Here is a 27,794-nt window from a genome sequence, read left to right on the forward strand (position 1 = left end):
TCCCTATTCAAACTACAGTGTCTGTGGGGTCATGTTGCACTTCCTAAGGCTTCCACTAGATGTCAACAGTCTTTAGAACCTTGTTTGAGGCTTCTACTGTAAAGCGATGAAGAATAAGAGCTACTGGAGTCAGAACACTGCCAGCAGGGCATGAGCCTCAGGCATGCGCACTCACGTGAGAGGTACCTCAGTTCCATTGCATTTCTGAAGACAAAGGATTTCTCCGGTTGAAACTTTATTGCGGATTTACGATAAAAACATCCTAAAGATTGATTCTATACATCGTTTGACATGTTTCAACGAACTGTAATGGAAATTTTTTAGTTTTCATCTGACATGCGCGTCCTGAATTTGGATTTGTGAACTGAAGGCGCGAACAAAAAGGAGGTACTTGGACATAAAGGATGGAATTTATCGAACAAAACCAACATTTATTGTGGACCTGGGATTCCTGGGAGTGCATTCTGATGAAGATCATCAAAGGTAAGTGAATATTTGTCACGTCCTGACCAGCAGGTGGAGTAGGTGTATAAGTTTTGGTCAGGGCGTGGCAGAAGAAGTTGTGTTTTCTATGTTCTGTCTAGGTTGGGTGTTTCTATGTAGAGTTATTTGGGGTGGACTTCCAATTGAAGGCAGCTGTGTGGTGTTGCCTTTGATTGGAAGTCCTATATTAGTTGGGTGTGTTTGTCTGTGTGTTTGTGGGGAATTGTTTGTGAGCACTGCTTGTTGAGCCTGCCACACTGTTGTTAGTCGTGAGTACTGTTTATTGTTTTGTTTTTTCTGTGGATGCTTTACTCTTTTTTGTGAATTAAAAGAATGAGTATCCATATACCCGCTGCATTTTGGTCTTCCCTTCAACACCACGACGAATTTCGTGACAGAATTCCCCACCAAACCAAGACCAAGCAGCGGAGAGAGGAGCGGCACGCTCAGTATATGGACGAGGAGGAAGGATGGACATGGACAGAAATAAGGTTGAGCGTTTCCAGGGCTATGGAGGAGTTTAGGAAACTCGAGAGGCAGCCCCAATAAAACATTTTGGGGGGGCACAAGGGCAGTTTTGCGGGGCAAGAATGGAGCCCCAGGCCAGCTCCCCGCACTAGCCCGAATGTGCATGTCTCCAGGCTGGCACGTCCAGTACCAGCCCCACGCACAAGGCTTCTAGTGCGTCAGTCCAGCCCCGTCAGTCAGGAGTCACCAGAGCTGCCCGTCAGTCAAGATGCGCCAGAGCTGCCCGTCAGTCAAGAGTCGCCAGTGCTGCCCGTCAGTCAAGAGTCGCCAGTGCTGCCCGTCAGTCAAGAGTCGCCAGTGCTGCCCGTCAGTCAAGAGTCGCCAGTGCTGCCCGTCAGTCAAGAGTCGCCAGTGCTGCCCGTCAGTCAAGAGTCGCCAGTGCTGCCCGTCAGTCAAGAGTCGCCAGTGCTGCCCGTCAGTCAAGAGTCGCCAGTGCTGCCCGTCAGTCAAGAGTCGCCAGTGCTGCCCGTCAGTCAAGAGTCGCCAGTGCTGCCCGTCAGTCAGGAGTCGCCAGTGCTGCCCGTCAGTCAGGAGTCGCCAGTGCTGCCCGTCAGTCAGAAGTCGCCAGTCCTGCCCGTCAGTCAGGAGTCGCCAGTGCTGCCCCGAATGCCCGGAGATGCCAGAGTGGCCCGACTGCCCGGAGATGCCAGAGTGGCCCGACTGCCCGGAGATGCCAGAGTGGCCCGACTGCCCGGAGATGCCAGAGTGGCCCGCCGGCCAGGATCAGCCAGAGTGGCCCGCCAGCTGGCCACAGTCAGAGACACCTGCCAGCCGGTCACGGCAAGAGTCGCCCGCCAGTCGGGCGAAGTCAGGTGCGCCTACTAGTCTTCCGGAGCAGCCAGGGGCGCTACCGAAGTGGGCAACGACGAGGATGGAGCGGGGTCCACGTCCCGCACCTGAGCCACATCCAACATAGGTGGGTTGGGGAGGGGGGGTGTAGCACAATGCCGTCGTTGACGGCAGCCACCCTCCCTTCGCTCCCTGTAGTTAGGGGGATTTTTTCGGGTTGTTTTGGGTGTTCTGTGGTTTTTCTTTTGAAGGTGCATTCGGGTTCTGCACCTTTAGGGGGGGTAATGTCACGTCCTGACCAGCAGGTGGAGTAGGTGTATAAGTTTTGGTCAGGGCGTGGCAGAAGAAGTTGTGTTTTCTATGTTCTGGCTAGGTTGGGTGTTTCTATGTAGAGTTAATTGGGGTGGACTTCCAATTGAAGGTAGCTGTGTGGTGTTGCCTTTGATTGGAAGTCCTATATTAGTTGGGTGTGTTTGTCTGTGTGTTTGTGGGGAATTGTTTGTGAGCACTGCCACACTGTTGTTAGTCGTGAGTACTGTTTATTGTTTAGTTTTTTCTGTGGATGCTTTACTCTTTTTTGTGAATTAAAAGAATGAGTATCCATATACCTGCTGCATTTTGGTCTTCCCTTCAACACCACGACGAATTTCGTGACAATATTTATAATGCTATTTCTGACTATTGTTGACTCCAACATGGCGGATATATTGTATGCATGTTTTTGTGTCTGAGCGCCGTACTCAGATTATTGCTTTTTAGGTAAAGCTTTTCTGAAATCTGACACAGCGGTTGCATTAACCTGTTATGGCTAGGGGGCAGTATTTTCACGGCTGGATAAAAAACGTACCCGATTTAATCTGGTTACTACTCCTGCCCAGTAACTAGAATATGCATATAATTATTGGCTTTGGATAGAAAACACCCTAAAGTTTCTAAAACTGTTTGAATGGTGTCTGTGAGTATAACAGAACTCATATGGCAGGCAAAAACCTGAGAAGATTTCATGCAGGAAGTGGCCTGTCTGACAAGGTGTCATTCTTCTTGTCTCTGTTTATTGAAGAGTGAGGATCTTAGCTGTCCTGTGACACTTCCTACGGCTGCCATAGGCTCTCAGAAGGCGGCAAAATGCTGAATCGTGGCTTTGCAGGCTCTGGCTGAAAAAAAGTAGCGCGTTTGGGTAGTGGCTGGTTACAGTACTGTGAGACTCAGGCTCGTGCCCGCGTCGACCGAAAGCTTTGTTTTCTTTCCTCTGTTTAGCTAAATGGACATTCCCGGTCTGAATATTATTGCTTTTTTACGAGAAAAATGGCATAAAAATGGATTTTAAACAGCGGTTGACATGCTTCGAAGTACGGTAATGGAATATTTAGATTTTTTTTGTCACGAATTGCGCCATGCGCGCGACCCTGATTTACCATTTCGGATAGTGTCTGGGACGCACGAACAAAACGCCGCTATTCGGATATAACGATGGATTATTTTGGACCAAACCAACATTTGTTATTGAAGTAGCAGTCCTGGGAGTGCATTCTGACGAAGACAACAAAAGGTAATCAAACTTTTATAATAGTAAATCTGATATTGGTGAGTGCTAAACTTGCCGGGTGTCTAAATAGCTAGCCCGTGATGGCTGGGCTATGTACTTAGAATATTGCAAAATGTGCTTTCACCAAAAAGCTATTTTAAAATCGGACATATCGAGTGCATAGAGGAGTTCTGTATCTATAATTCTTAAAATAATTGTTATGCTTTTTGTGAACGTTTATCGTGAGTAATTTAGTAAATTGTTAGCAAATTCCCCGGAAGTTTGCGGGGGGTATGCTAGTTCTGAACGTCACATGCTAATGTAAAAAGCTGTTTTTTTATATAAATATGAACTTGATTGAACAAAACATGCATGTATTGTATAACATAATGTCCTAGGTGTCATCTGATGAAGATCATCAAAGGTTAGTGCTGCATTTAGCTGTCTTCTGGGTTTTTGTGACATTATATGCTAGCTTGAAAAATGGGTGTCTGATTATTTCTGGCTTGGTACTCTGCTGACATAATCTAATGTTTTGCTTTCGCTGTAAAGCCTTTTTGAAATCGGACAGTGTGGTTAGATAAAGGAGAGTTTTGTCTTTAAAATGCTGTGAAATAGTCATATGTTTGAAAAATAGAAGTTTTTGTATTTTTGAGGAATTTGTAATTCGCGCCACGCCTATCATTGGATATTGGAGCAGGTGTTCCGCTAGCGGAACGTCTAGATGAAAGAGGTTAAGGAGAAGTTGATCTAAAGTTCCATGTATAACACTTGTATTTTCATTAACATTTATGATAAGTATTTCTGTAAATTGATGTGGCTCTCTGCAAAATCACTGGATGTTTTGGAGGCAAAACATTACTGAACATAACGCGCCAATGTAAACTGAGATTTTTGGATATAAATATGAACTTTATCGAACAAAACATACATGTATTGTGTAACATGAAGTCCTATGAGTGTCATCTGATAAATATCATCAAAGGTTAGTGATTAATCTTCCCTCTATTTCTGCTTTTTGTGACTCCTCTCTTTGTCTGGAAAATGGCTGTGTTTTTGTGTGTGTTGGCACTGACCTAACATAATCATATCGTTTTTTTTTAGCTGTAAAGCCTTTTTGAAATCAGACACTGTGGCTGGATTAACAAGAAGTAAAGCCTTAATGGTGAATAATACTTGTATGTTTGAGGAATTTTAATTATGAGATTTTGTTTTGAATTTGCTGCCCTGCACTTTCACTGGCTGTCATCATATCGATCCCGCTAACGGGATCAAGCCATAACAGGTTTTAAAGTAGTGTGAATATTATGTAAATACTATGATCAATATTAAATCATATCATTGTTACAACTGTCCTCCATGTTTTAGAACTTCTGTCTGAATGGTGAGCTGTTTGATCATTAATACAACTGTCCTCCATGTTTTAGAATTCTGTCTGAATGGTGAGCTGTTTGATCATTAATACAACTGTCCTCCATGTTTTAGGACTTCCGTCTGAATGGTGAGCTGTTTGATAATTAATACAACTGTCCTCCATGTTTTAGAATTCTGTCTGAATGGTGAGCTGTTTGATCATTAATACAACTGTCCTCCATGTTTTAGAACTTCTGTCTGAATGATGAGCTGTTTGATCATTAATACAACTGTCCTCCATGTTTTAGGACTTCCATCTGAACGGTGAGATGTTTGATGCGCTGTCCGTCGCCGAGGACGATACATGGAGACGGATTCGCAGTGTCCTCTCACCTTCCTTTACCTCTGGACGACTAAAAGAGGTAGAACCATCCCTCCATCTCTCCCTTTCTATGTTTTATCAACTTCTTATAAATGCTTTATAACTTGTTATAAACTATTTACTAACTAATTATAGCTTGTTATAAACTATTTACTAATTCATTATATCTTGTTAGAAACTCTTTACTAAATCAAATCAAATTGTATTAGTCGTAAACAGATATTAAGCAGATGTTATTGCGGGTGTAGTGAAATGCTTGTGTTCCTAGCTCCAACAGTGCAGTAATATCTAACAATACACAACAATACACAGAAGTCTAAATGTAAAATTAAGAAATATAGAAATATTAGGATGAGCAATGGAGAAGTCTGGAGTATGAAATTACAGTTGAAGTCGGAGGTTTACATACACTTAGGTTGGAGTCCATTAAACTAGTTTTTCAACCACTCCACAAATTTCTTGTTAACAAACTATAGTTTTGGCAAGTCGGTTAGGACATTTACTTTGTGCATGACACAAGTAATTTTTCCAACAATTGTTTACAGACAGATTTCACTTATAATTCACAGTATCACAATTCCAGTGGGTCAGAAGTTTACATAAACTAAGTTGACTGTGCCTTTAAACAGCTTGGAAAATTCCAGAAAAGGATGTCATGGCTTTAGAAGCTTCTGATAGGCTAATTGATATAATTTGAGTCAAATGGAGGTGTACCTGTGGATGTATTTCAAGGCCTACCTTCAAACTCAGAGCCTCTTTGGTTGACATCATGGGAAAATCAAAAGAAATCAGCCAAGACCTCAGAAATATTATTGTAGACCTCCACAAGTCTGGTTCATCCTTGGGAGCAATTTCCAATCGCCTGAAGGTGCCACGTTCATCTGTACAAACAATAGTACGCAAGTATAAGCACCATGGGACCACGCAGCCGTCATACTGCTCAGGAAGGCGACGCGTTCTGTCTCCTAGAGAAGTACGTTCTTTGGTGCGAAAAGTGCAAATCAATCCCAGAACAACAGCAAAGGACCTTGTGAAGATGCTGGAGGAAACAGGTACAAAAGTATCTATATCCACAGTAAAACGAGTCCTATATCGACATAACCTAAAAGGCCGCTCAGCAAGGAAGAAGCCACTGCTCAAAAACCCCCATAAAAAAAGCCAGACTACGGTTTGCAACTGCACATGGCGACAAAGATTGTACTTTTTGGAGAAATGTCCTCTGGTCTGATGAAACAAAAATAGAACTGTTTGGCCATAATGACCATTGTTATGTTTGGAGGAAAAAGTGGTAGGCTTGCATGCCGAAGAACATTACATTTACAGTCCTGTTAGGAAAATACTCTAAACAGAAACAATTACCCACAAAACCCAAAGGAAAAACATGCTCCTTATGTGTGACTCCCAATCAGCAGCAACGAGCTTCAGCTGTGCCTGATTGGGAGCCACACACATGGCCCAAAACAAAGAAATACCAAAACATAGAAAAAGGAACATAGAACGCCCACCCAATGTAACACCCTGGCCTAACCAAAATAAAGAACAAAAAACCCCTCTCTATGGCCAGGGCGTTACAGTACCCCTCCCAAAGGTGCGGACTCCGGCCGCAAAACCTGACTCTGAAGGGGAGGGTCCGGGTGGGCCTTCTTACGGTGGCGGCTCAGGTGCGGGACGTGGCCTCTGCTCCACCCTTGACGTCGCCCTCTTCTGTGGCGCACCTGGCCGCGCCGAAGGTCTGGTGGGCGACGCTGACTGCGCCCGGCTGGCGGCGATGGCTGCGCCCAGTTGGCGGGCGACCCTGGTTGCGCCCGGCTGGCGACCGGCGATGGTTGCGCCCGGCTTGCGGGCGACCCTGGTTGCGCCTGACTGGCGGGCGGCGATGGTTGCGCCCGACTGGCGGGCGACCCTGGTTGCGCCCGGCTGGCGGGCGGCGATGGTTGCGCCCGGCTGGTGGGCGACCCTGGCTGCGCCCGGCTGGCGGGCGACCCTGGCTGCGCCCGGCTGGCAGGCGACCCTGGCTGCGCCGACGGCACTGACCCAGGATTCACCAGGCTGCGGAGACATGATGGATGCCTGGCCCTGGGCACAGGCACAGGACTCACCAGGCTGGGGAGACATGACAGAGGCCTGGCCCTAGGCGTAGGCACAGGACTCACCGGGCTGGCGGGCGTCCCTGGCCACTCTGGCAGTTCAGGGCAGTCTGGCCACTCTGGCAGTTCAGGGCAGTCTGGCCACTCTGGCAGTTCAGGGCAGTCTGGCCACTCTGGCAGTTCAGGGCAGTCTGGCCACTCTGGCAGTTCAGGGCAGTCTGGCCACTCCGGCAGTTCAGGGCAGTCTGGCCACTCCGGCAGTTCAGGGCAGTCTGGCCACTCCGGCAGTTCAGCGCAGTCTGGCCACTCCGGCAGTTCAGCGCAGTCTGGCCACTCCGGTAGTTCAGCGCAGTCTGGCCACTCCGGCAGTTCAGCGCAGTCTGGCCACTCCGGCAGTTCAGCGCAGTCTGACCTCTCTGGCGACTGTTGACTGGCGGGCAGCTCTGACGACTGTTGACTGGCGGGCAGCTCTGACGACTGTTGACTGGCGGGCAGCTCTGACGACTGTTGACTGGCGGGCAGCTCTGACGACTGTTGACTGGCGGGCAGCTCTGACGACTGTTGACTGGCGGGCAGCTCTGGACAGGTGAGACCCACTGGAGGCCTAGTCCTGGGAGGTGGCACAGGACGGACCAGGATGGGGAGACCCACTGGAGGCCTGGTCCTGGGAGGTGGCACAGGATGGACCAGGATGGGGAGACCCACTGGAGGCCTGGTCCGAGGAGGAGGCACAGGATAAACCGGGCTGTGGGGGAGCACTGGAGTTCTGGTACGGACACTCTTTATCCATACTCCAGGCTGAATGCCGACTTTGGCCCGGCACGGGCGGAGAGCAGGCATTGGGCGAACTGGACCCTCCCAGCGCTCTGGAGACACAGTGCGCAACGCCGGCGCAGGATAACCTGGACCGAGGAGGCGCACTGGAGACCAGACGCGCTGAGCTGGCACCATCCGCCCTGGCTCGATGCCTGCACTCGCATGGCACTTGCGGGGGGCTGGTATGTAGCGCACCGGGCTTTGAATGCGCACTGGGGACACCGTGCGATCCACAGCATAACACGGTGTCTTACCAGTACCACGCTGCTTCCGGTAAGCACGGGGAGTTGGCTTAGGTCTACCACCTGACTCCGCCAATCTCCCCGTGTGCCCCCCCAAAATTTTTTTGGGGGGCTGCCTCCCGTGTCCGTTGCGCTCCCTTGCCTCGTACCAGCGCATCTCAGCTCTCGCCGCCTCGATCTCCCACTGCGGGCGGCGATACTCCCCAGCTTGAGCCCATGGTTCACCTTCGTCCAGTAATTCCTCCCATCTCCAGGAATCCTGAACGATCCTCTCCATCTTCTCCAAAGTCCATGAGTCCTTCTCCTGGTGCCTCTCCTTCCTCTGCTGCTTGGTCCGTTTTCGGTGGGTAATTCTGTAACGGCTGTCTGTAAGAGGGAACCAAGGTGCAGCAGAGGATGTGTTCATCATTAGAATTTTAATTCAAAAAAGCAAGAGAACACTACAAAATGAACAAAAACGACAGCAAACAGTCCTGTTAGGAAAATACTCTAAACAGAAACAATTACCCACAAAACCCAAAGGAAAAACATGCTCCTTATGTGTGACTCCCAATCAGCAGCAACGAGCTTCAGCTGTGCCTGATTGGGAGCCACACACATGGCCCAAAACAAAGAAATACCAAAACATAGAAAAAGGAACATAGAATGCCCACCCAATGTAACACCCTGGCCTAACCAAAATAAAGAACAAAAAACCCCTCTCTATGGCCAGGGCGTTACAAATGCATACATTTCATTCATTTTTTTTTCTTCTGTGCTGGCCCCCCGTGGGAATCAAACCCACAACCCTGGCGTTGCAAACACCATGATCTACCAACTGAGCTACAGGGAAGGCCCATCCCAACTGTGAAGCACGAGGGTGGCAGCATCATGTTGTGGGGGTGCTTTGCTGCAGGAGGGACTGGTGCACTTCACAAAATAGATGGCATCATGAGGGAGGAAAATGACGTGGATATATTGAAGCAACATCTCAAGACATCAGTCAGGAAGTTAAATCTTGACCCACAAATGGGTCTTCCAAATGGACAATGACCCCAAGCATACTTCCAAAGTTGTGGCAAAATGGCTTAAGAACAACAAAGTCAAGGTATTGGAGTGGCCATCACAAAGCCCTGACCTCAATCCTATAGAAAATGTGTGGGCAGAACTGAAAAAGCGTGTGCGAGCAAGGAGGCCTACAAACCTGACTCAGTTACACCCGCTCTGTCAGGAGGAATGGGCCAAAATTCACCCAACTTATTGTGGGAAGCTTGTGGAAGACTACCCGGAACGTTTGACCCAAGTTAAACAATTTAAAGGCAATGCTACCAAATACTAATTGAGCGTATGTAAACTTCTGACCCACTGGGAATGCGATGAAAGAAATACAAGCTGAAATAAACCATTCTCTCTACTATTATTCTGACATTTAGTCACGGTTGTCGTCTGGAATGGAGGACCAAAACGCAGCAGGAATGTGGATGCTCATCTTGATATTTATTTGAACCAAGAAAACACCAAAATAACAAAACGAAGACCGAACGATCAACAAAACAGTCTTGTAACGCTCACACACGCAAAACAAGAAACAATCTCCCACAAACACTACACCAAACAATTACCCATATATAGGACTCTCAATCAGAGGTAACGAGAAACACCTGCCTCCAATTGAGAGTCCAGCCCCCAAACGTAACCATAGAAAACCTAAACTAGACAGAATGCAGAAATACAACCTAGAACATACTAACCTAGAACATACACCCAAAACCCAGGAACACATAAATCAAACACCCCTCTACAACACACACAAAACCCCCACCATACAAAACAAACATCCCTCTGCCACGTCCTGACCAAAACACTAAACAACTACTCCCTCTGCTGGTCAGGACGTGACACATTTCATATTCTTAAAATAAAGTTGTGATTCTAACTGACGTAAAACAGGGAATTTTTACTCGGATTAAATGTCAGGAATTTTGAAAAACTGAGTTTAAATGTATTTGGATAAGGTGCATCCGACTTCAACTCTATATATATGTATATATGTGATGTGATGTATAGACATTATGGACAGTATGTGGATAGAATTTATAGCATATCTGTGGAATACATGGATAGAATAGTATATATACAGCAATAGCTAAATAGGATGAGCCTTGACTAGAAACAATATATACATGCATTCAGAAAGTATTCAGACCCATTGACTTTTTCCACATATTGTTACATTAAAGCATTATTCTAAAATGTATTACATTTTTAAAAATCCTCTACCTACACACAATACCCCATAATGACAAAGCGAAAACCGTTTTTAAGAAATGTTTGCAAATTTATTAAAAATCAAAAACAGATACCATATTAACATAAGTATTCAAAGGTGGAGTCATGCGTCCTCTGAAACATGACCCGCCTGACCACCTACTTCCTGTTTCACCGGATGTCAGCAACACTAATGTGAAACACCGTTCGACTGACAACCGGAGTCAGCTTGCAGGTGACCAGCCCTGTCACCTAGAGTCACTAGAGCAGGATAAGCCAAGGTCCCGGATGGCGCTGGGCCAATTGTGTGCCATCCTATGGGGTTCACGGTCACGGTCGGTTGTGACATAGCCTGGGATCGAACACCAGGCGGTGCAGTGCTTTTGACCGCTGCACCACCCAGGACCCCTATCTTCTTCATTCATATATAGGACTAGAATTAGATGCAGATGGATTTCACTTCTCTTCGCAAAGATTTTATGGTTATGGGTCTGAATAAATAACTGCTATAGTTTACCGCCATGTGAATGGTTATGGGTCTGAATAAATAACTGCTACAGCTTACCACCATTGTGCGTTCGCTCTTCTTTCAAACTACCGATTTCTATTGGCTGCTCTATTTAACATTCAGCAAACAAGAGCTTGCATCCCTCTTCGATTAGTCTATTTGTATAGGAAATGCAACAACAACAACAATGTCCAGCAAGCTATTCTAGTCTAGCTTTTCCTGAATGGGAATCCAAGAGCTAAGGAGCATAATTTACTGGTGTCTCTTAGTTATTTATCCCAGGAAAAGGGAATGGTTTTGTGCGGTAAATCTCGGTAACCGAGTTATGGCCATTCAACCCTAATCATGGAACAGCACTCTGCTAACCTCTCTCTCTGTCTCTCTCTCTGTCTTTCTCTCTGTCTCTGTCTCTCTCTCTATATATATATATACATAGATGTTTGGTATCATGAAGCAGCACTCAGCTAACCTGCTGAACGGAATGAAGAAGCAAGCAGATAAAGACCAGGCCATCGAAGTGAAGGAGTGAGTCCTGACCTCTAACCTCTGACTTTTCACCTTACACCCCTGAGTCTTAATTGTAATACACATACATACATATATATATTAAAACATATAAATATATATATATATCATATATACTACCGTTCAAAAGTTTGGGGTCACTTAGAAATGTCCTTGTTTTTTAAAGAAAAGCTATTTTTTATCATTTAAATAACGTCAAAGTGTATTTTTTATGGAATATCTACAGAGGCGTACAGAGGCGCATTATCAGCAACTATCACTCCTGTGTTCCAATGGCACGCTGTGTTAGCTAATCCAAGATTATCATTTTAAATGGCTAATTGATCCTTAGAAAACGCTTTTGCAATTATGTTAGCACAGCTGAAAACTGTTGTTCTGATTAAAGAAGCAATAAAACTGTCCTTCTTTAGACTAGTTGAGTATCTGGAGCATCAGCATTTGTGGGTTCAATTGCAGGCTCAAAATGCCCAGAAACAAAGAACTTTCTTCTGAAACTCGTCAGTCTATTCTTGTTCTGAGAAATGAAGGCTATTCCATGCGAGAAATTGCCAAGAAACTGAAGATCTCGTACAATGCTGTGTACTACTCCCTTCACAGAACAGCGCAAACTGGCTCTAACCAGAATAGAAAGAGGAGTGGGAGGCCCCGGTGCACAACTGAGCAAGAGGACAAGTACATTAGAGTGTCTAGTTTGAGAAACAGACGCCTCACAAGTCCTCAACTGGCAGCTTCATTAAATAGTACCTGCAAAACAACAGTCTCAACGTCAACAGTGAAGAGGCAACTCCGGGATGCTGGCCTTCTAGGCAGAGTTTCAAAGAAAAAAACATATCTCAGACTGGCCAATAAAAGAAAAGACTAAAATGGGCAAAGAACACAGACACTGGACAGGGGAACTCTGCCTAGAAGGCCAGAATCCCGGAGTCGCCTCTTCACTGTTGACATTGAGACTGGTGTTTTGCGGGTACTATTTAATGAAGCTGCCACCTGGTCAGTAGTCTTTGTCAGTAGTTGTGTGGTCTAGAGGTCGACCGATTACATGGCCGATTAATTAAGGCCGATTTCAAGATTTCATAACAATCGGTGATCGGCCTTCTTGGAAGCAGATTATGGCCGATTACATTGCAATCCACGAGGAGACAGGCTGACCACCTGTTACGCGAGTGCAGCATCAAAAGGACCTTGTGGCTGCAAGGAGCCAAGGTAAGTTGCTAGCTAGCATTAAACTTAACTTATAAAAAACAATCAATCTTCACATAATCACTAGTTAACTACACATGGTTGATGATATTACTAGGTTAACTAGCTTGTTCTGCATTGCATATAATCAATGTGGTGCCTGTTAATTTATCATCGAGTCACAGCCTACTTCAACTTGATGATTTAACAAATGCGCTTTCGCGAAAAAAAAGCACAATCGTTGCAATAACGTACCTAACCATAAGCATCAGTGCCTTTCTTAAAATCAATACACAAGTATATTTATTTAAACCTGCATATGTAGTTAAAAAAAAATCATGTTAGCAGGCAATATTAACTAGGGAAATTGTGTCACTTCTCTTGCGTTCAGTGCAATCAGAGTCAGGGTATATGCAGCAGTTTGGGCCACCGGGCTCGTTGCGAACTGTTGAAAGGCCATTTATTAAGAACAAAGTCCGTAATTAATTTGCAAGAATATTAAATAACTATGACATAAGATTGAAGGTTGTGCAATGTAACAGTAATATTTAGACTTAGGGTTTCCACCCGTTCCATACAATACGGAACGTTTCCGTATTTCACTGAAAGAATAAACGTTTTGTTTTCGAAATGAGAGGTTCCAGATTTGACCATATTAATGACCAAAGGCTCGTATTTCTGTGTGTTTATTATATTATGATTAAGTATATGATTTGATATTTGATAGAGCAGTCTGACTGAGCGGTGGTAGGCAGCAGCAGGCTCGTAAGCATTCATTCAAACAGCAGCTCTTAGCAATGCTGGGATGCACAGTGCTGTTTATGACTTCAAGCCTGTCAACTCCCGAGATTAGGCTGGCAATACTAAAGTGCTTATAAGAACATCCAATAGTCAAAGGTCTATGAAATACAAATAGTATAGAGAGAAATAGTCATATAATAACTACAACCTAAAACATCTTACCTGGGAATATTGAAGACTCATGTTAAAAGGAACCACCAGCTTTCATATGTTCTCATGTTCTGAGCAAGGAACTGTTAGGGCTAGGGGGCAGTATTGACACGGCTGGATAAAAAAACATACCCGATTTAATCTGGTTACCACTCCTACCCAGTAACTAGAATATGCATATACTTATTACATATGGATAGAAAACACCCTAAATTTTCTAAAACTGTTTGAATGGTGTCTGTGAGTATAACAGAACTCATTTGGCAGGCAAAACCCTGAGACATTTTCTGACAGGAAGTGGATACCTGATGTGTTGTATTACCTTTAAACCTATCCCATTGAAAAACACAGGGGCTGAGGAATATTTTGGCACTTCCTATTGCTTCCACTAGATGTCACCAGCCTTTACAAAGTGTTTTGAGTCTTCTGGAGGGAGATCTGACCGAACAAGAGCCATGGAACGATGATGGCCCATTAGACACCTGGCGCGCGAGTTCATGTTGGGTACCCTCGTTCCAATACGTTATAAAAGAGTATGCATTCGTCCACCTTGAATATTATTCATGTTCTGGTTAAAAAAGGCCCTAATGATTTATGCTATACAACGTTTGACATGTTTGAACGAACGGAAATATATTTTTTCCCCTCGTTCATGACGAGAAGTCCGGCTGGCTTAGATCATGTGCTAACTCGACGGAGATTTTTGGACATAAATGATGAGCTTTTTTGAACAAAACTACATTCGTTATGGACCTGTGATACCTGGAAGTGACATCTGATGAAGAGAATCAAAGGTAATGGATTATTTACATAGTATTTTCGATTTTAGATCTCCCCAACATGACGTCTAGTCTGTATCGCAACGCGTATTTTTCTGGGCGCAGTGCTTAGATTATTGCAAAGTGTGATTTCCCAGTAAGGTTATTTTTAAATCTGGCAAGTTGATTGCGTTCAAGAGATGTAAATCTATAATTCTTTAAATGACAATATAATATTTTACCAATGTTTTCTAATTTTAATTATTTAATTTGTGACGCTGACTTGACTGCCGGTTATTGGAGGGAAACGATTTCCTCAACATCAATGCCATAGTAAAACGCTGTTTTTGGATATAAATATGAACTTGATAGAACTAAAAATGCATGCATTGTCTAACATAATGTCCTAGGAGTGTCATCTGATGGAGATTGTAAAAGGTTAGTGCATCATTTTAGCTGGTTTTATGGTTTTGGTGACCCTGTCTTTGAATTGACAAAACATTACACACAACTCTTGTAAATGTACTGTCCTAACATACTCTAAATTTATGCTTTCGCCGTAAAACCTTTTTGAAATCGTAAAACGTGGTTAGATTAAGGAGATGTTTATCTTTCAAAGGGTGTAAAATAGTTGTATGTTTGAAAAATTTGAATTTTGACATTTATTTGGATTCAAATTTGCCGCTCTTGAAATGCACCTGCTGTTGATGGAGTGCACCACGGGTGGCACGCTAGCGTCCCACCTAGCCCATAGAGGCTAAACGTTAGCTTTTTTACATGGCACATATTGGATTTTTACTTTCTTCTCCAACTGTGTTTTTGCTTTATTTAAACCAAATTGAACATGTTTCATTATTTATTTGAGACTAAATAGATTTATTTATGTATTGTATTAAGTTAAAATAAAAGTGTTCATTGTTCATTCAGTATTGTTGTAATTCTCATTTAATACAAATATATAAAAATCGGCCAATTAATCGGTATCAGCTTTTTTTGGTCCTCCAATAATCAGTATCGGTATCGGTGTTGAAAAAAATCATAATCGGTCGACCTCTAGTGTGGTCAGTACATGTGTGGTCAGTACATGTGTGGTCAGTACATGTGTGGTCAGTACATGTGTGGTCAATACTTGTGTGGTCAATACTTGTGTGGTCAATACTTGTGTGGTCAGTAGCTGTGGTCACTAGTTGTGTGGTTGTGTGGTCAGTGGTTGTGTGTGAGTAATTGTGTGGTTGTGGTCAATAGTTGTGTGGTCAGTAGTTGTGGTCAGTAGTTGTGTGGTTAGTAGTTGTGGTCAGTGGGTGTGTGGTCAGTGGGTGTGTGGTCAGTGGGTGTGTGGTCAGTGGGTGTGTGGTCAGTGGGTGTGCGGTCAGTGGTTGTGCAGTCAGTGGTTGTGGGGTCAGTAGTTGTGGTCAGTGATTGTGGTCGGTAGTTGTGTGGTCAGTAGTTGTGTGGTAGGTACAGAAAAAGTATTTGATCCCCTGCTGATTTTGTACGTTTGCCCACTGACAAAGAAATGATCAGTCTATAATTTTAATGGTAGGTTTCTTTGAACAGTAAGAGACAGAATAACAACAAAAAAATCCAGAAAAACGCATGTCAAAAATTTTATAAATTGATTTGCATTTTAATGAGGGAAAAAAGTATTTGACCCCTCTGCAAAACATGACTTAGTACTTGGTGGCAAAACCCTTGTTGTCAATCACAGAGGTCAGACGTTTCTTGTAGTTGGCCACCAGGTTTGCACACATCTCAGGAGGGATTTTGTCCCACTCCTCTTTGCAGATCTTCTCCAAGTCATTAAGGTTTCGAGGCTGACGTTTGGCAACTCGAACCTTCAGATTTCAGTCCTTCACGGTGTAGTGTGTTACCAATTGTTTTCTTGATGACTATGGTTCCAGCTGCCTTGAGATCATTGACAAGATCCTCCCGTGTAGTTCTGGGCTGATTCCTCACCGTTGTCATGATCATTGCAACTTACGAGGTGAGATCTTGCATGGAGCCCCCCGGCTGAGGGAGATTGACAGTTCTTTTGTGTTTCTTCCATTTGCGCATCTCTCCAAGCTGCTTGGCGATGGTCTTGTAGCCCATTCCAGCCTTGTGTAGGTCTACAATCTTGTCCCTGACATCCTTGGAGAGCTCTTTGGTCTTGGCCATGGTGGAGAGTTTGGAATCTGATTGATTGCTTCTGTGGACAGGTGTCTTTTATACAGATAACAAGCTGAGATTAGGAGCACTCCCTTTAAGAGTGTGCTCATAATCTCAGCTCGTTACCTGTATAACAGACATTTGGGAGCCGGAAATCTTTCTGATTGAGAGGGGGTCAAATACTTATTTCCCTCATTAAAATGCAAATCAATTCATAACATTTTTAACATGCGTTTTTCTGAATTATTTTGTTGTTATTCTGTCTCTCGCTGTTCAAATAAACCTACCATTAAAATTATAGACTGATCATTTCTTTGTCAGTGGGCAAATGTACAAAATCAGCAGGGGATCAAATACTTTTTTCCCTCACTGTACATAGAAAAAGTATGTGAACCCTTTGGAATTACCTGGATTTCTGCATAAATGGTCGTCAAATTTGATCTGATCTCCATCTAAGTCACAACAAGACAAAGTGTGCTTAAACTAATAACACACAAACAATTATACGTTTTCGTGTCATTATTGAACACACTGTGTAAACATTCACAGTGCAGGGTGGGAAAAGTATGTGAACCCTTAGATTTAATAACTGATTGACCCTCCTTTGGCAGCAATAACCTCAACCAAACGTTTTCTGTAGTTGCGGATCAGACCTGCACAACGGTCAGGAGGAATTTCGGACCATTCATCTTTACAAAACTGTTTCAGTTCAGCAATATTCTTAGTATGTCTAGTGTGAACCGCTTTCGAGGTCATGCCACAGCATTTTAAATTGGTTTGAGGTCAGGACTCTGACTGACTGGGCCACTCCAGAAGGCATATTTTCTTCTCTTGAAGCCATTCTGTTGTTGATTTACTTCTGTGTTTTGGGTTGTTGTCTTGTTGCATCACCCAACTTCTGTTGAGCTTCAATTTGCAGACAGATAGCCTTACATTCTCCTGCAAAATGTCTTGATTACCTTGGGAATTTATTTTTCCGTTGATGACAGCAAGTTGTCCAGGCCCTGAGACAGCAAAGCAGCCCTAAACCATGATGCTCCCTCCACCATACTTTACAGTTGGGAAGAGATTTTTATGTTGGTGTGCTGTGCCTTTATGATCAGATCAAATTTTAAAACTAATTTATGCAGAAATCCAGGTAATTCCAAAGGGTTCACATACTTTTTCTTGCTACTGTAGTTGTGTGGTCAGTAGTTGTGGTTGGTAGTTGTGTGGTTGTGGTCAGTAGTTGTGGTCAGTAGTGGTGTGGTTGTGGTCAGTAGCTGTGTGGTCAGTAGTTGTGGTCAGTAGCTGTGTGGTCAGTAGCTGTGTGGTCAGTAGCTGTGTGGTCAGTAGCTGTGTGGTCAGTAGCTGTGTGGTCAGTAATTGTGTGGTCGGTAGTTGTGATCAGGTGGTTGTTGTCAGTAGTTGTGTGGGCAGTAATTGTTTGGTTGTGGTCAGTAGTTGTGGTCAGTAGTTGTGTGGCTGTGGTCAGTGGTTGTGGTCAATAGCGGGGTGGTCAGTAGCTTTGTGGTCAGTAATTGTGGTCGGCAGTTGAGATCAGGTGTTTGTGGTCAGTAGTTGTGTGGGCAGTAAATGTTTGGTTGTGGTCAGTAGTTGTGTGGCTGTGGTCAGTGTTTGTGGTCAGTAGCTTTGTGGTCAGTAATTGTGTGGTCGGCAGTTGAGATCAGGTGGTTGTGGTCAGTAGTTGTGTGGGCAGTAAATGTTTGGTTGTGGTCAGTAGTTGTGGTCAGTGGCTGTGTGGTCAGTAGTTGTATGGTCAGTAGTTGTATTGTAAGATTATATTGAAGCTAAATACACAATGCAGAGTTCGAGAGTTTGAGAAAAAAAACTTGAGTTCTAATGGTCAATAGCGAATTGTAAATAGGAGTTGGGTTTCAGTTCAACATCTGTTTAAAATCTGTGGAATGTCACTCCTGAAGTCAGAGCAACGTGTTCTACGTGGGCCACATTTTCATTGGTCTGTACAATGAGTCTGTAGTGGGATACTTGTTATTTGGCCATTAGCCAAGTTGTCCTGCAAGGACTTCTGATTGGTCAGGCTAGGGTGGGGGGTTATAAGTGGCATCTTGTCCTTTGTTCTGGGGGGGAAAGCTAAGGACAGGGGGAGACTGAATATCTGCCTCCCAGCATAACATCTTGATTTGTCCTCTCTGAATAAACCTATTTCTCTCCCGCTGATTTGCTTTGACGTTTGTGTTATTGAAGAATAACATATTGCTAACAGTAGTTGTGTGGTCAGTAGTTGTGTGGTTCAAATCAAATCAGAGACCGAGCAATTGCCGTACCAGGCAGGCAGTGTGGTCAGTAGTTGTGTGGTTGTGGTCAGTAGTTGTGTGGTTGTGGTCAGTAGTTGTGTAGTTGTGTGGTCAGTAGTTGTGTGGTTGTGGTCAGTAGGTGTGGTCAGTAGTTGTGTGGTTGTGGTCAGTAGTTGTTTGGTCAGTAGCTGTGTGGTTGTGGTCAGTAGTTGTGCAGTCAGAAGTTGTGTGGTCAGTAGTTGTGTGGTTGTGATCAGTAGTTGTGTGGTAGTTGTTAGTAGTGGTGTGGTTGTGGTCAGTAGTCGTGTGGCTGTGGTCAGTAGTTGTGGTCAGTAGTTGTGTAGATGTGGTCCGTGGTTGTGGTCAGTAGTTGTGTAATTGTGGTTGTGTTGCAGGTTCTTTGGGCCCTACAGTATGGACGTGGTCACCAGCACAGCCTTCAGTGTGGACATTGACTCTCTGAACAACCCTTCAGACCCCTTCGTCTACAATGTCAAAAAAATGATCAAGTTTGACCTGTTCAACCCACTGTTCCTCTTAGTCGGTGAGACCACACACACACATGCAGACTTGTACTTTTTAATCATATGAAGTTGTAAACCTTTCTATAAAATGTTACTCTCCTTCTCCAGCTTTGTTTCCCTTCACAGGTCCTATCTTGGAGAAGATGAAGTTTTCTTTCTTCCCGTCTGAGGTGACAGACTTCTTTTACGCCTCGCTGGCTAAGATCAAATCTGGACGTGACACTGGGAACTCAACTGTAAACATGTTTTATATTTATATTTGATTGTTATGTTGATATTTCCTTTTAGAATCTGTTTGTGTCGTGATTGGACGAGATCTAGTATATGTTTGTGATGGTTGTGATTGGACCAGATCCATTAAAATCTGTTTGTGTTGGTTGTGATTGGACGGATTTGACCTCATGTCTATCTGCTTCCAGAGTCGGGTGGATTTCTTACAGCTGATGATCGACTCTCAGAAAGGCAACGACACAAAGACAGGAGAGGAGCAGACTAAAGGTACCTGCCGAACAAACACCTGTAAACTACTGTTACAAACACACACCTGTAAACTACTGTTACAAACACACACCTGGAAACTATTCTCTCTCTCTCTCTCTCGCCCCCCCCACCCACCAGGACTGACTGATCATGAGATCTTGTCTCAGGCCATGCTCTTCATCTTCGCCGGCTACGAGACCAGCAGCAGTACTATGAGTTTCCTGGCCTATAACCTGGCAACCAACCCCCATGTCATGGCCAAACTGCAGGAGGAGATAGATACTGTATTCCCCAACAAGGTAACCCCCACACCCTGACCAAACTGCAGGAGGAGATAGATACTGTGTTCCCCAACAAGGTAACCCCCACACCCTGACCAAACTGCAGGAGGAGATAGATACTGTATTCCCCAACAAGGTAACCCCCATGTCATGGCCAAACTGCAGGAGGAGATAGATACTGTGTTCCCCAACAAGGTAACCCCCATGTCATGGCCAAACTGCAGGAGGAGATAGATACTGTGTTCCCCAACAAGGTAACCCCCACACCATGACCAAACTGCAGGAGGAGATAGATACTGTGTTCCCCAACAAGGTAACCCCCACACCCTGACCAAACTGCAGGAGGAGATAGATACTGTATTCCCCAACAAGGTAACCCCCACACCCTGACCAAACTGCAGGAGGAGATAGATACTGTATTCCCCAACAAGGTAACCCCCACACTATGACCAAACTGCAGGAGGAGATAGATACTGTGTTCCCCAACAAGGTAACCCCCATGTCATGGCCAAACTGCAGGAGGAGATAGATACTGTGTTCCCCAACAAGGTAACCCCCACACCATGACCAAACTGCAGGAGGAGATAGATACTGTATTCCCCAACAAGGTAACCCCCACACCATGACCAAACTGCAGGAGGAGATAGATACTGTGTTCCCCAACAAGGTAACCCCCACACCATGACCAAACTGCAGGAGGAGGTAGATACTGTGTTCCCCAACAAGGTAACCCCCATGTCATGGCCAAACTGCAGGAGGAGATAGATACTGTATTCCCCAACAGATGTGGTGAGGTACTGATGTGTGTGTATCCCCGGTGTCAGATGTGGTGAGGTACTGATGTGTGTGTATCCCCGGTGTCAGATGTGGTGAGGTACTGATGTGTGTGTAACCCCGGTGTCAGATGTGGTGAGGTTCTGATTTGTATGTAACCCTGGTGCCAGATGTGGTGAGGTACTGATTTGTATGTAACCCTGGTGCAGGCTCCAATCCAGTACGAAGCTCTGATGCAGATGGACTATTTGGACTGTGTGTTGAATGAGTCTCTGAGACTGTACCCCATCTCCCCACGACTGGAGAGGGTCGCCAAGAAGACGGTGGAGATCAACGGCATCGTCATCCCCAAAGACTGCGTTGTCCTGGTTCCCACGTGGACCCTCCACCGAGACCCAGAGATCTGGTCAGACCCTGAGGAGTTCAAACCAGAGAGGTACTGGACCGCACCGTGACCACAATCCAACCATAACACAACCTTAATACAACCACAGTACAACCATAACACAACCACAATACAACCATAACACAACCACAATACAACCACAATTCAACCATAACACAACCACAATACAACCACAATTCAACCATAACACAACCACAATACAACCACAATTCAACCATAACACAACCACAATACAACCACAATTCAACCATAACACAACCATAACACAACCACAATACAAACTAAATTCAACCATAACACAACCACAATACAACCACTATTCAACCATAACACAACCACTATTCAACCATAACACAACCACAATACAAACACAATTCAACCATAACACAACCACAATACAAACACAATTCAACCATAACACAACCACAATACAACCATAACATAACCACAATTCAACCATAACACAACCACAATTCAACCATAACACAACCACAATTCAACCATAACACAACCACAATACAAACACAAGAGCATTAGTTCATTTTGCTAACCAAAACTACAGTGCATTATAATACTGCAATACAATGTGTTATGTGTCTGAACCACAACCACAAATCAACTATAATACAACGTGTAAAATGACCGAAACACAACCACAAATCAACTACAATACAATGTGTAATATGTCTGCCCTCTCCCTGTTCAGGTTCAGTAAGGAGAACAAGGAGTCTATTGATCCGTACACGTACATGCCGTTTGGGGCGGGGCCCAGGAACTGTATCGGGATGCGTTTCGCCCTGATCATGATCAAACTGGCCATGGTCGAGATCCTCCAGAGTTTCACTTTCTCCGTCTGTGACGAGACCGAGGTGAGATGCTCACCTGAGCAGACAGAATATGACATCATCAAACATCAGTAGCATTCATAGATAGAGGCTGCACTTGCCGCCTCATGTACATACTACCTCAATTGCTTTGATCAACCAGTGCCCCCGCACATTGGCTAACCGGGCTATCTGCATTGTGTCCTGCCACCCACCACCCGCCAACTCCTCTTTCACGCTACTGCTACTCTCTGTTCATCATATATGCATAGTCACTTTAACCATATCTACATGTACATACTACCTCAATCAGCCTGACTAACCGGTGCCTGTATGTAGACTCGCTACTGTTATAGCCTCGCTACTGTTATTTTTCACTGTCTTTTTACTGTTGTTTTTATTTCTTTACTTCACTGTTGTTCACATAATACCATTTTTGCACTGTTGGTTAAAGTAAGCATTTCACTGTAAGGTCTACCTACACCTGTTGTATTCGGCGCACATGACAAGTAAACTTTGATATGATTTGATTTGATTTTAGCATGGTCAGCACCTGTTGTAACATGGTCAGCACCTGTTGTAACATGGGCAGCACCTGTTGTAACATGGTCAGCGACTGTTTTAACATGGTCAGTGTCTGTTTGAGCATGGTCAGCACCTGTTTTAGCATGTTCACCACCTGTTTTAGCATGTTCACCACCTGTTTTAGCATGTTCACCACCTGTTCTAACATGGTCAGCATCTGGTTTAACATGGTCAGCATCTGGTTTAACATGGTCACCACCTGTTTTAACATGGTCACCACCTGTTTTAGCATGGTCACCATCTGTTTTAACTTTTGACCATATGTTTTAATATGGTCAGCACCTGTTTTAACATGGTCAGCACCTGTTTTAACATGGCCACCACCTGTTTCAACATGGTCAGTTTTATTTAGCATGGTCACCACCTGTTTTAGCTTGGTCACCACCTGGTTTAACATGGTCACCATCTGGTTTAACATGGTCACCACCTATTTTAGCATGGTCAGCGCCTGTTTTAACATGGCCACCACCTGTTTCAACATGGTCAGTTTTATTTAGCATGGTCACCACCTGTTTTAGCTTGGTCACCACCTGGTTTAACATGGTCACCATCTGGTTTAACATGGTCACCACCTATTTTAGCATGGTCAGCGCCTGTTTTAACATGGTAAGCACCTATTTTAGCATGGTCACCACCTATTTTAGCATGCTCACCACCTGTTTTAACATGGACCTGTTTTAACATGGGCACCACTTGTATTAACAAGGTCAGCACTTGTTTTATGATGGTCAGCACATTTGTTTTTTGCATGTTTAGCATGTTGGACCTGTTTTAACATGGGCACCACCTGTATTAACAAGGTCAGCACCTGTTTTATGATAGTCAGCACATTTTTTTTGCATGTTCAGCACCTGTTGTAGCATGGTCACCACCTGTTGTAGCATGGTCAGCACCTGTTGTAGCATGGTCACCACCTGTTGTAGCATGGTCAGCACCTGTTGTAGCATGGTCAGCACCTGTTGTAGCATGGTCAGCACCTGTTGTAGCATGGTCAGCACCTGTTGTAGCATGGTCAGCACCTGTTGTAGCATGGTCAGCACCTGTTGTAGCATGGTCAGCACCTGTTGTAGCATGGTCAGCACCTGTTTTAGCATGGTCAGCACCTGTTTAGCATGGTAACCGACTGTTTAAACATGGTCGGCAACTGTTTTAACATGGTCAGCACCTGTTGTAAATTGGTCCGCACCTGTTTTATAATTGTCACCATCTGTTTTAACATGGTCACCACCTATTTTAACATGGACCTGTTTTAACATGGTCACCACCTGTTTTAATATGGTCTGCGACTGTTTTAACATGGGCAGCACCTATTACATGGTCACCACCTGTTTTAGCCAAGTCACCACTTGTTGTAGAATGATCACCACCTGTTTAACTTGGTCAGCGACTGTTTTAACGTGGTCAGTGACTGTTTTAACATGGTCAGCCCCTGTTACATGGTCACCACCTGTTTTAGCCATTTGTTGCATGGACAGCACCTGTTTTAACATGGTCAGCCCCTGTTACATGGTCACCACCTGTTTTAACATGCTCACCACCATTTGTTGCATGGTCAGCACCTGTTTTAACATGGTCAGTGACTGTTTTAACATGGTCAGTGACTTTTTTAACATGGTCAGCACCTTTTTTAACATGGTCTGTTATTCTCTATAGAGCCTGTTGGAGATGGACAACCAAGGTTATGTTCTGTTCTGTTGTTCTCTATAGAACCTGTTAGAGATGGACAACCAAGGTTATGTTCTGTTCTGTTATTCTCTATAGATCCCGTTGGAGATGGACAAGCAGGTTCTGCTGATGCCAAAACGACCAATCAAAATGAGGCTGGAGCCCCGTAGCAACACTTCTAGCAACACCACCGCCACCACTCTGAACAGTCCAACAACATGACCAAATGCAGGAGTACCGTACCCTACCCTGGAGTACCATACCATAGATAGATAGATGGCGTGATCGATAGATAGATCTATCTACCTACCTATCATTCTTTCTAACTATACTGAACAAAAATCTAAACACAACATGGAACAATTTAAAAGATTTGGCTCTGCTACAGTTCACTTAAGGAAATTAATCAATTGAAATAAATGAATTAGGCCCTAATCTACAGATTTCACATGACTGGCCAGGGACGCAGCCATGGCTGGGCCTAGGAAGGCATAGGTCCACCCACTTGGGAGCCAAGCCGACCCACTGGGGAGCTAGGCTCAGCCACTCAGAATGAGTTTTTCACACAAAAGGGCTTTATTACAGATACAGTAGGGGGAAAAAGTATTTGATCCCCTGCTGATTTTGTACGTTTGCCCACTGATAAAGAAAGGATCAGTCTATAATTTTAATGGTAGGTTTATTTGAACAGTGAGAGACAGAATAACAAAAAAAAAATCCTGAAAAATGCATGTCAAAAATGTTATAAATTGATTTGCATTTTAATGAGGGAAATAAGTATTTGACCCCCTCTATCAGAAAGATTTCTGGCACCCAAGTGTCTTTTATACAGGTAACAAGCTGAGATAAGGAGCACACTCTTAAAGGGAGTGCTCCTAACCGCAGCTTGTTACCTGTAAAAAAGACACCTGTCCACAGAAGCAATCAATCAATTAGATTCCAAACTCTCCACCATGGCCAAGACCAAAGACCTCTCCAAGGATGTCAGGGACAAGATTGTAGACCTACACAAGGCTGGAATGGGCTACAAGACCATCGCCAAGCAGCTTGGTGAGAAGGTGACAACATTTGGTGCGATTATTCGCAAATGGAAGAAACACAAAAGAACTGTCAATATCCCTCGGCCTGGGGCTCCATGCAAGATCTCACCTCGTGGAGTTGCAATGATCATGAGAACGGTGAGGAATCAGCCCAAAACTACACGGGAGTATCTTGTCAATGATCTCAAGGCAGCTGGGACCATAGTCACCAAGAAAACAATTGGTAACACACTACGCCGTGAAGGACTGAAATCCTGCATTGCCCGCAAGGTCCCCCTACTCAAGAATACATATACATGCCCGTCTGAAGTTTGCCAATGAACATCTGAATGATTCAAAGGACAACTGGTGAAAGTGTTGTGGTCAGATGAGACCAAAATTTGGCATCAACTCAACTCGCCGTGTTTGGAGGAGGAGGAATGCTACCTATGAGCCCAAGAACAACATCTCCACCGTCAAACATGGAGGTGGAAACATTATGCTTTGAGGGTGTTTTTCTGCTAAGGGGACAGGACAACTTCACCGCATCAAAGGGACAATTGACAGGGCCATGGACCGTCAAATCTTGGCTGAGAACATCCTTCCCTCAGCCAGGGCATTGAAAATGGGTCGTGGAGGGGTATTCCAGCATGACAATGACCCAAAACACACCGCCAAGGCAACAAAGGAGTGGCTCAAGAAGAAGCACATTAAGTCTTCTTCTTAAGTCTCCAGACCTTAATCCCATAGAAAATCTGTGGAGGGAGCTGAAGGTTCGAGTTGCCAAACGTCAGCTTCGAAACCTTAATGACTTGGAGAAGATCTGCAAAGAGGAGTGGGACAAAATCCCTCCTGAGTTGTGTGCAAACATGGTGGCCAACTACAAGAAACGTCTGACCTCTGTGATTGCCAACAAGGGTTTTGCCACCAAGTGCTAAGTCATGTTTGGCAGAGGAGTCAAATACTTATTTCCCTCATTAAAATGCAAATCATTTTATAACATTTTTGACATGCGTTTTTATGGACTTTTTTGTTGTTATTCTGTCTCTCACTGTTCAAATAAACCTATCATTAAAATTATGGACTGATAATTTCTTTGTCAGTGGGCAAACGTACAAAATCAGCAGGGGATCAAATACTTTTTTCCCCACTGTATAAATACTTTTCCGCACGCCCCCTCCCCCGCTGAAGATCCGCAGGTGAAGAAGCCGGCTGAGGAGATCCTGGACTGGCGTGGTTACACGTGGTCTGCGGTTGTGAGGCCGGTTGGGATGTACTGCCAAATTCTCTAAAACAACTTTGGAGGCGGCATATGGTAGAGAAATGAACATTCAATTATCTGGCAACAGCTCTGGTGGACATTCCCGCAGTCAGCATGCTGACTGTGGCATTTCTTTATGTGTTGTGTGACAAAACTGCACATTTTAGTGGCCTGTTATTGCCCCCAGCACAAGGTGCACCTGTGTAATGACCATGCTGTTTAATCAGCTTCTTGATATGCCACACCTGTCAGGTGACTGGACAATCTTGACAAAGGATAAAATGCTCACTAACAGGGATGGAAACATTTGTGGACAACATTTGAGAGAAATAGGCTTTTTGTGCGTATGGAACATTTACTGGGATATTTTATTTCAGCTCATTAAACGTTTTTTGATAATTATATCACAATCTATCTATCTAGTCATTATCCTAAACCTGGTATAGGCTACTGAATATTCAGGCTGGGATTCAATAGGCTACTTAATATAATATGATAATAAGACTGCATTCACAATGAATGTTCAGTTCAATCATAAGTTACCTTTAAAATGGCACATAGCTGACAAAGTGCTGGGATTGAATCCTGGTCTCAGTCTCATGCTTGGTTTGAGTAGGACTCAGAAACCCATTTCCACCAGATAAAAGAAAGATAGTAATACTATGGATGCATTAGGGGTACATGTCTTGTTAAAGTTAGACACCAGGAGGTATTAAATCCATGGCATGATGTCATGTCTGGATCCTGCACACTACTGGCTGGTGGCTGGAATTCTCCTAGAATGTAGAACTCTAGCTGGTGTTCTCTAGAACTGTACTCTCATTCTGTTCCTCTGTGTGTTCTGCTGTCCAGTCATTCCAAAATAGCATCTTTACTGTCTGTTGAGATGATCCCTGTAGCTGCTTTGCTTTAACTTTAATGATATCAAACCAATTAAATCATCACACTAATGAACAAGGTCGTCTGTGTATTTATTAACGTTCATAAAACAAAACTTAAGACACAAACACACACAAATATACATGAGAACAATCAGTATAGATTGATTTGTGTTATTTATCAAGACATACTGTATTTCTATTTTCATTCAGGTAGGTCTAATTGTAGTGTTACGACTTGGTCATCCACACGTTTCTTTTCAGATCCCAATACCACCCTTGTGTAGCCGTTGGATGTAAATACACAGCCCTGGTAGC

General features: G+C 44.2%; 1 protein-coding gene across 2 annotated transcripts in view; it reads left to right on the forward strand.

The window, feature by feature from the left end:
• LOC106591899 (cytochrome P450 3A27) overlaps window positions 1–27,555 on the forward strand; it is a 30,780-nt gene extending 3,225 nt beyond the window's left edge. The window contains exons 5-13 of one of the 2 annotated variants that reach the window (XM_082958492.1): window positions 4,987–5,100; window positions 11,397–11,485; window positions 19,175–19,323; window positions 19,412–19,539; window positions 19,723–19,801; window positions 19,922–20,082; window positions 21,048–21,274; window positions 21,951–22,113; window positions 24,415–27,555. In XM_082958492.1, the coding sequence (XP_082814618.1) occupies window positions 4,987–5,100; window positions 11,397–11,485; window positions 19,175–19,323; window positions 19,412–19,539; window positions 19,723–19,801; window positions 19,922–20,082; window positions 21,048–21,274; window positions 21,951–22,113; window positions 24,415–24,540 (1,236 nt within the window). In that variant the 3' untranslated portion in view covers window positions 24,541–27,555. The remainder of the gene's footprint in view (window positions 1–4,986; window positions 5,101–11,396; window positions 11,486–19,174; window positions 19,324–19,411; window positions 19,540–19,722; window positions 19,802–19,921; window positions 20,083–21,047; window positions 21,275–21,950; window positions 22,114–24,414) is intronic. The other variant, XM_082958493.1, reaches the window with a different exon arrangement.
• Window positions 27,556–27,794: the final 239 nt, after the last annotated feature.

Source organism: Salmo salar, chromosome 12, assembly GCF_965601325.2.
Source record: "Salmo salar chromosome 12, fSalSal1, whole genome shotgun sequence".
In the NCBI taxonomy this organism is placed as follows: Eukaryota; Metazoa; Chordata; class Actinopteri; order Salmoniformes; family Salmonidae; genus Salmo; species Salmo salar.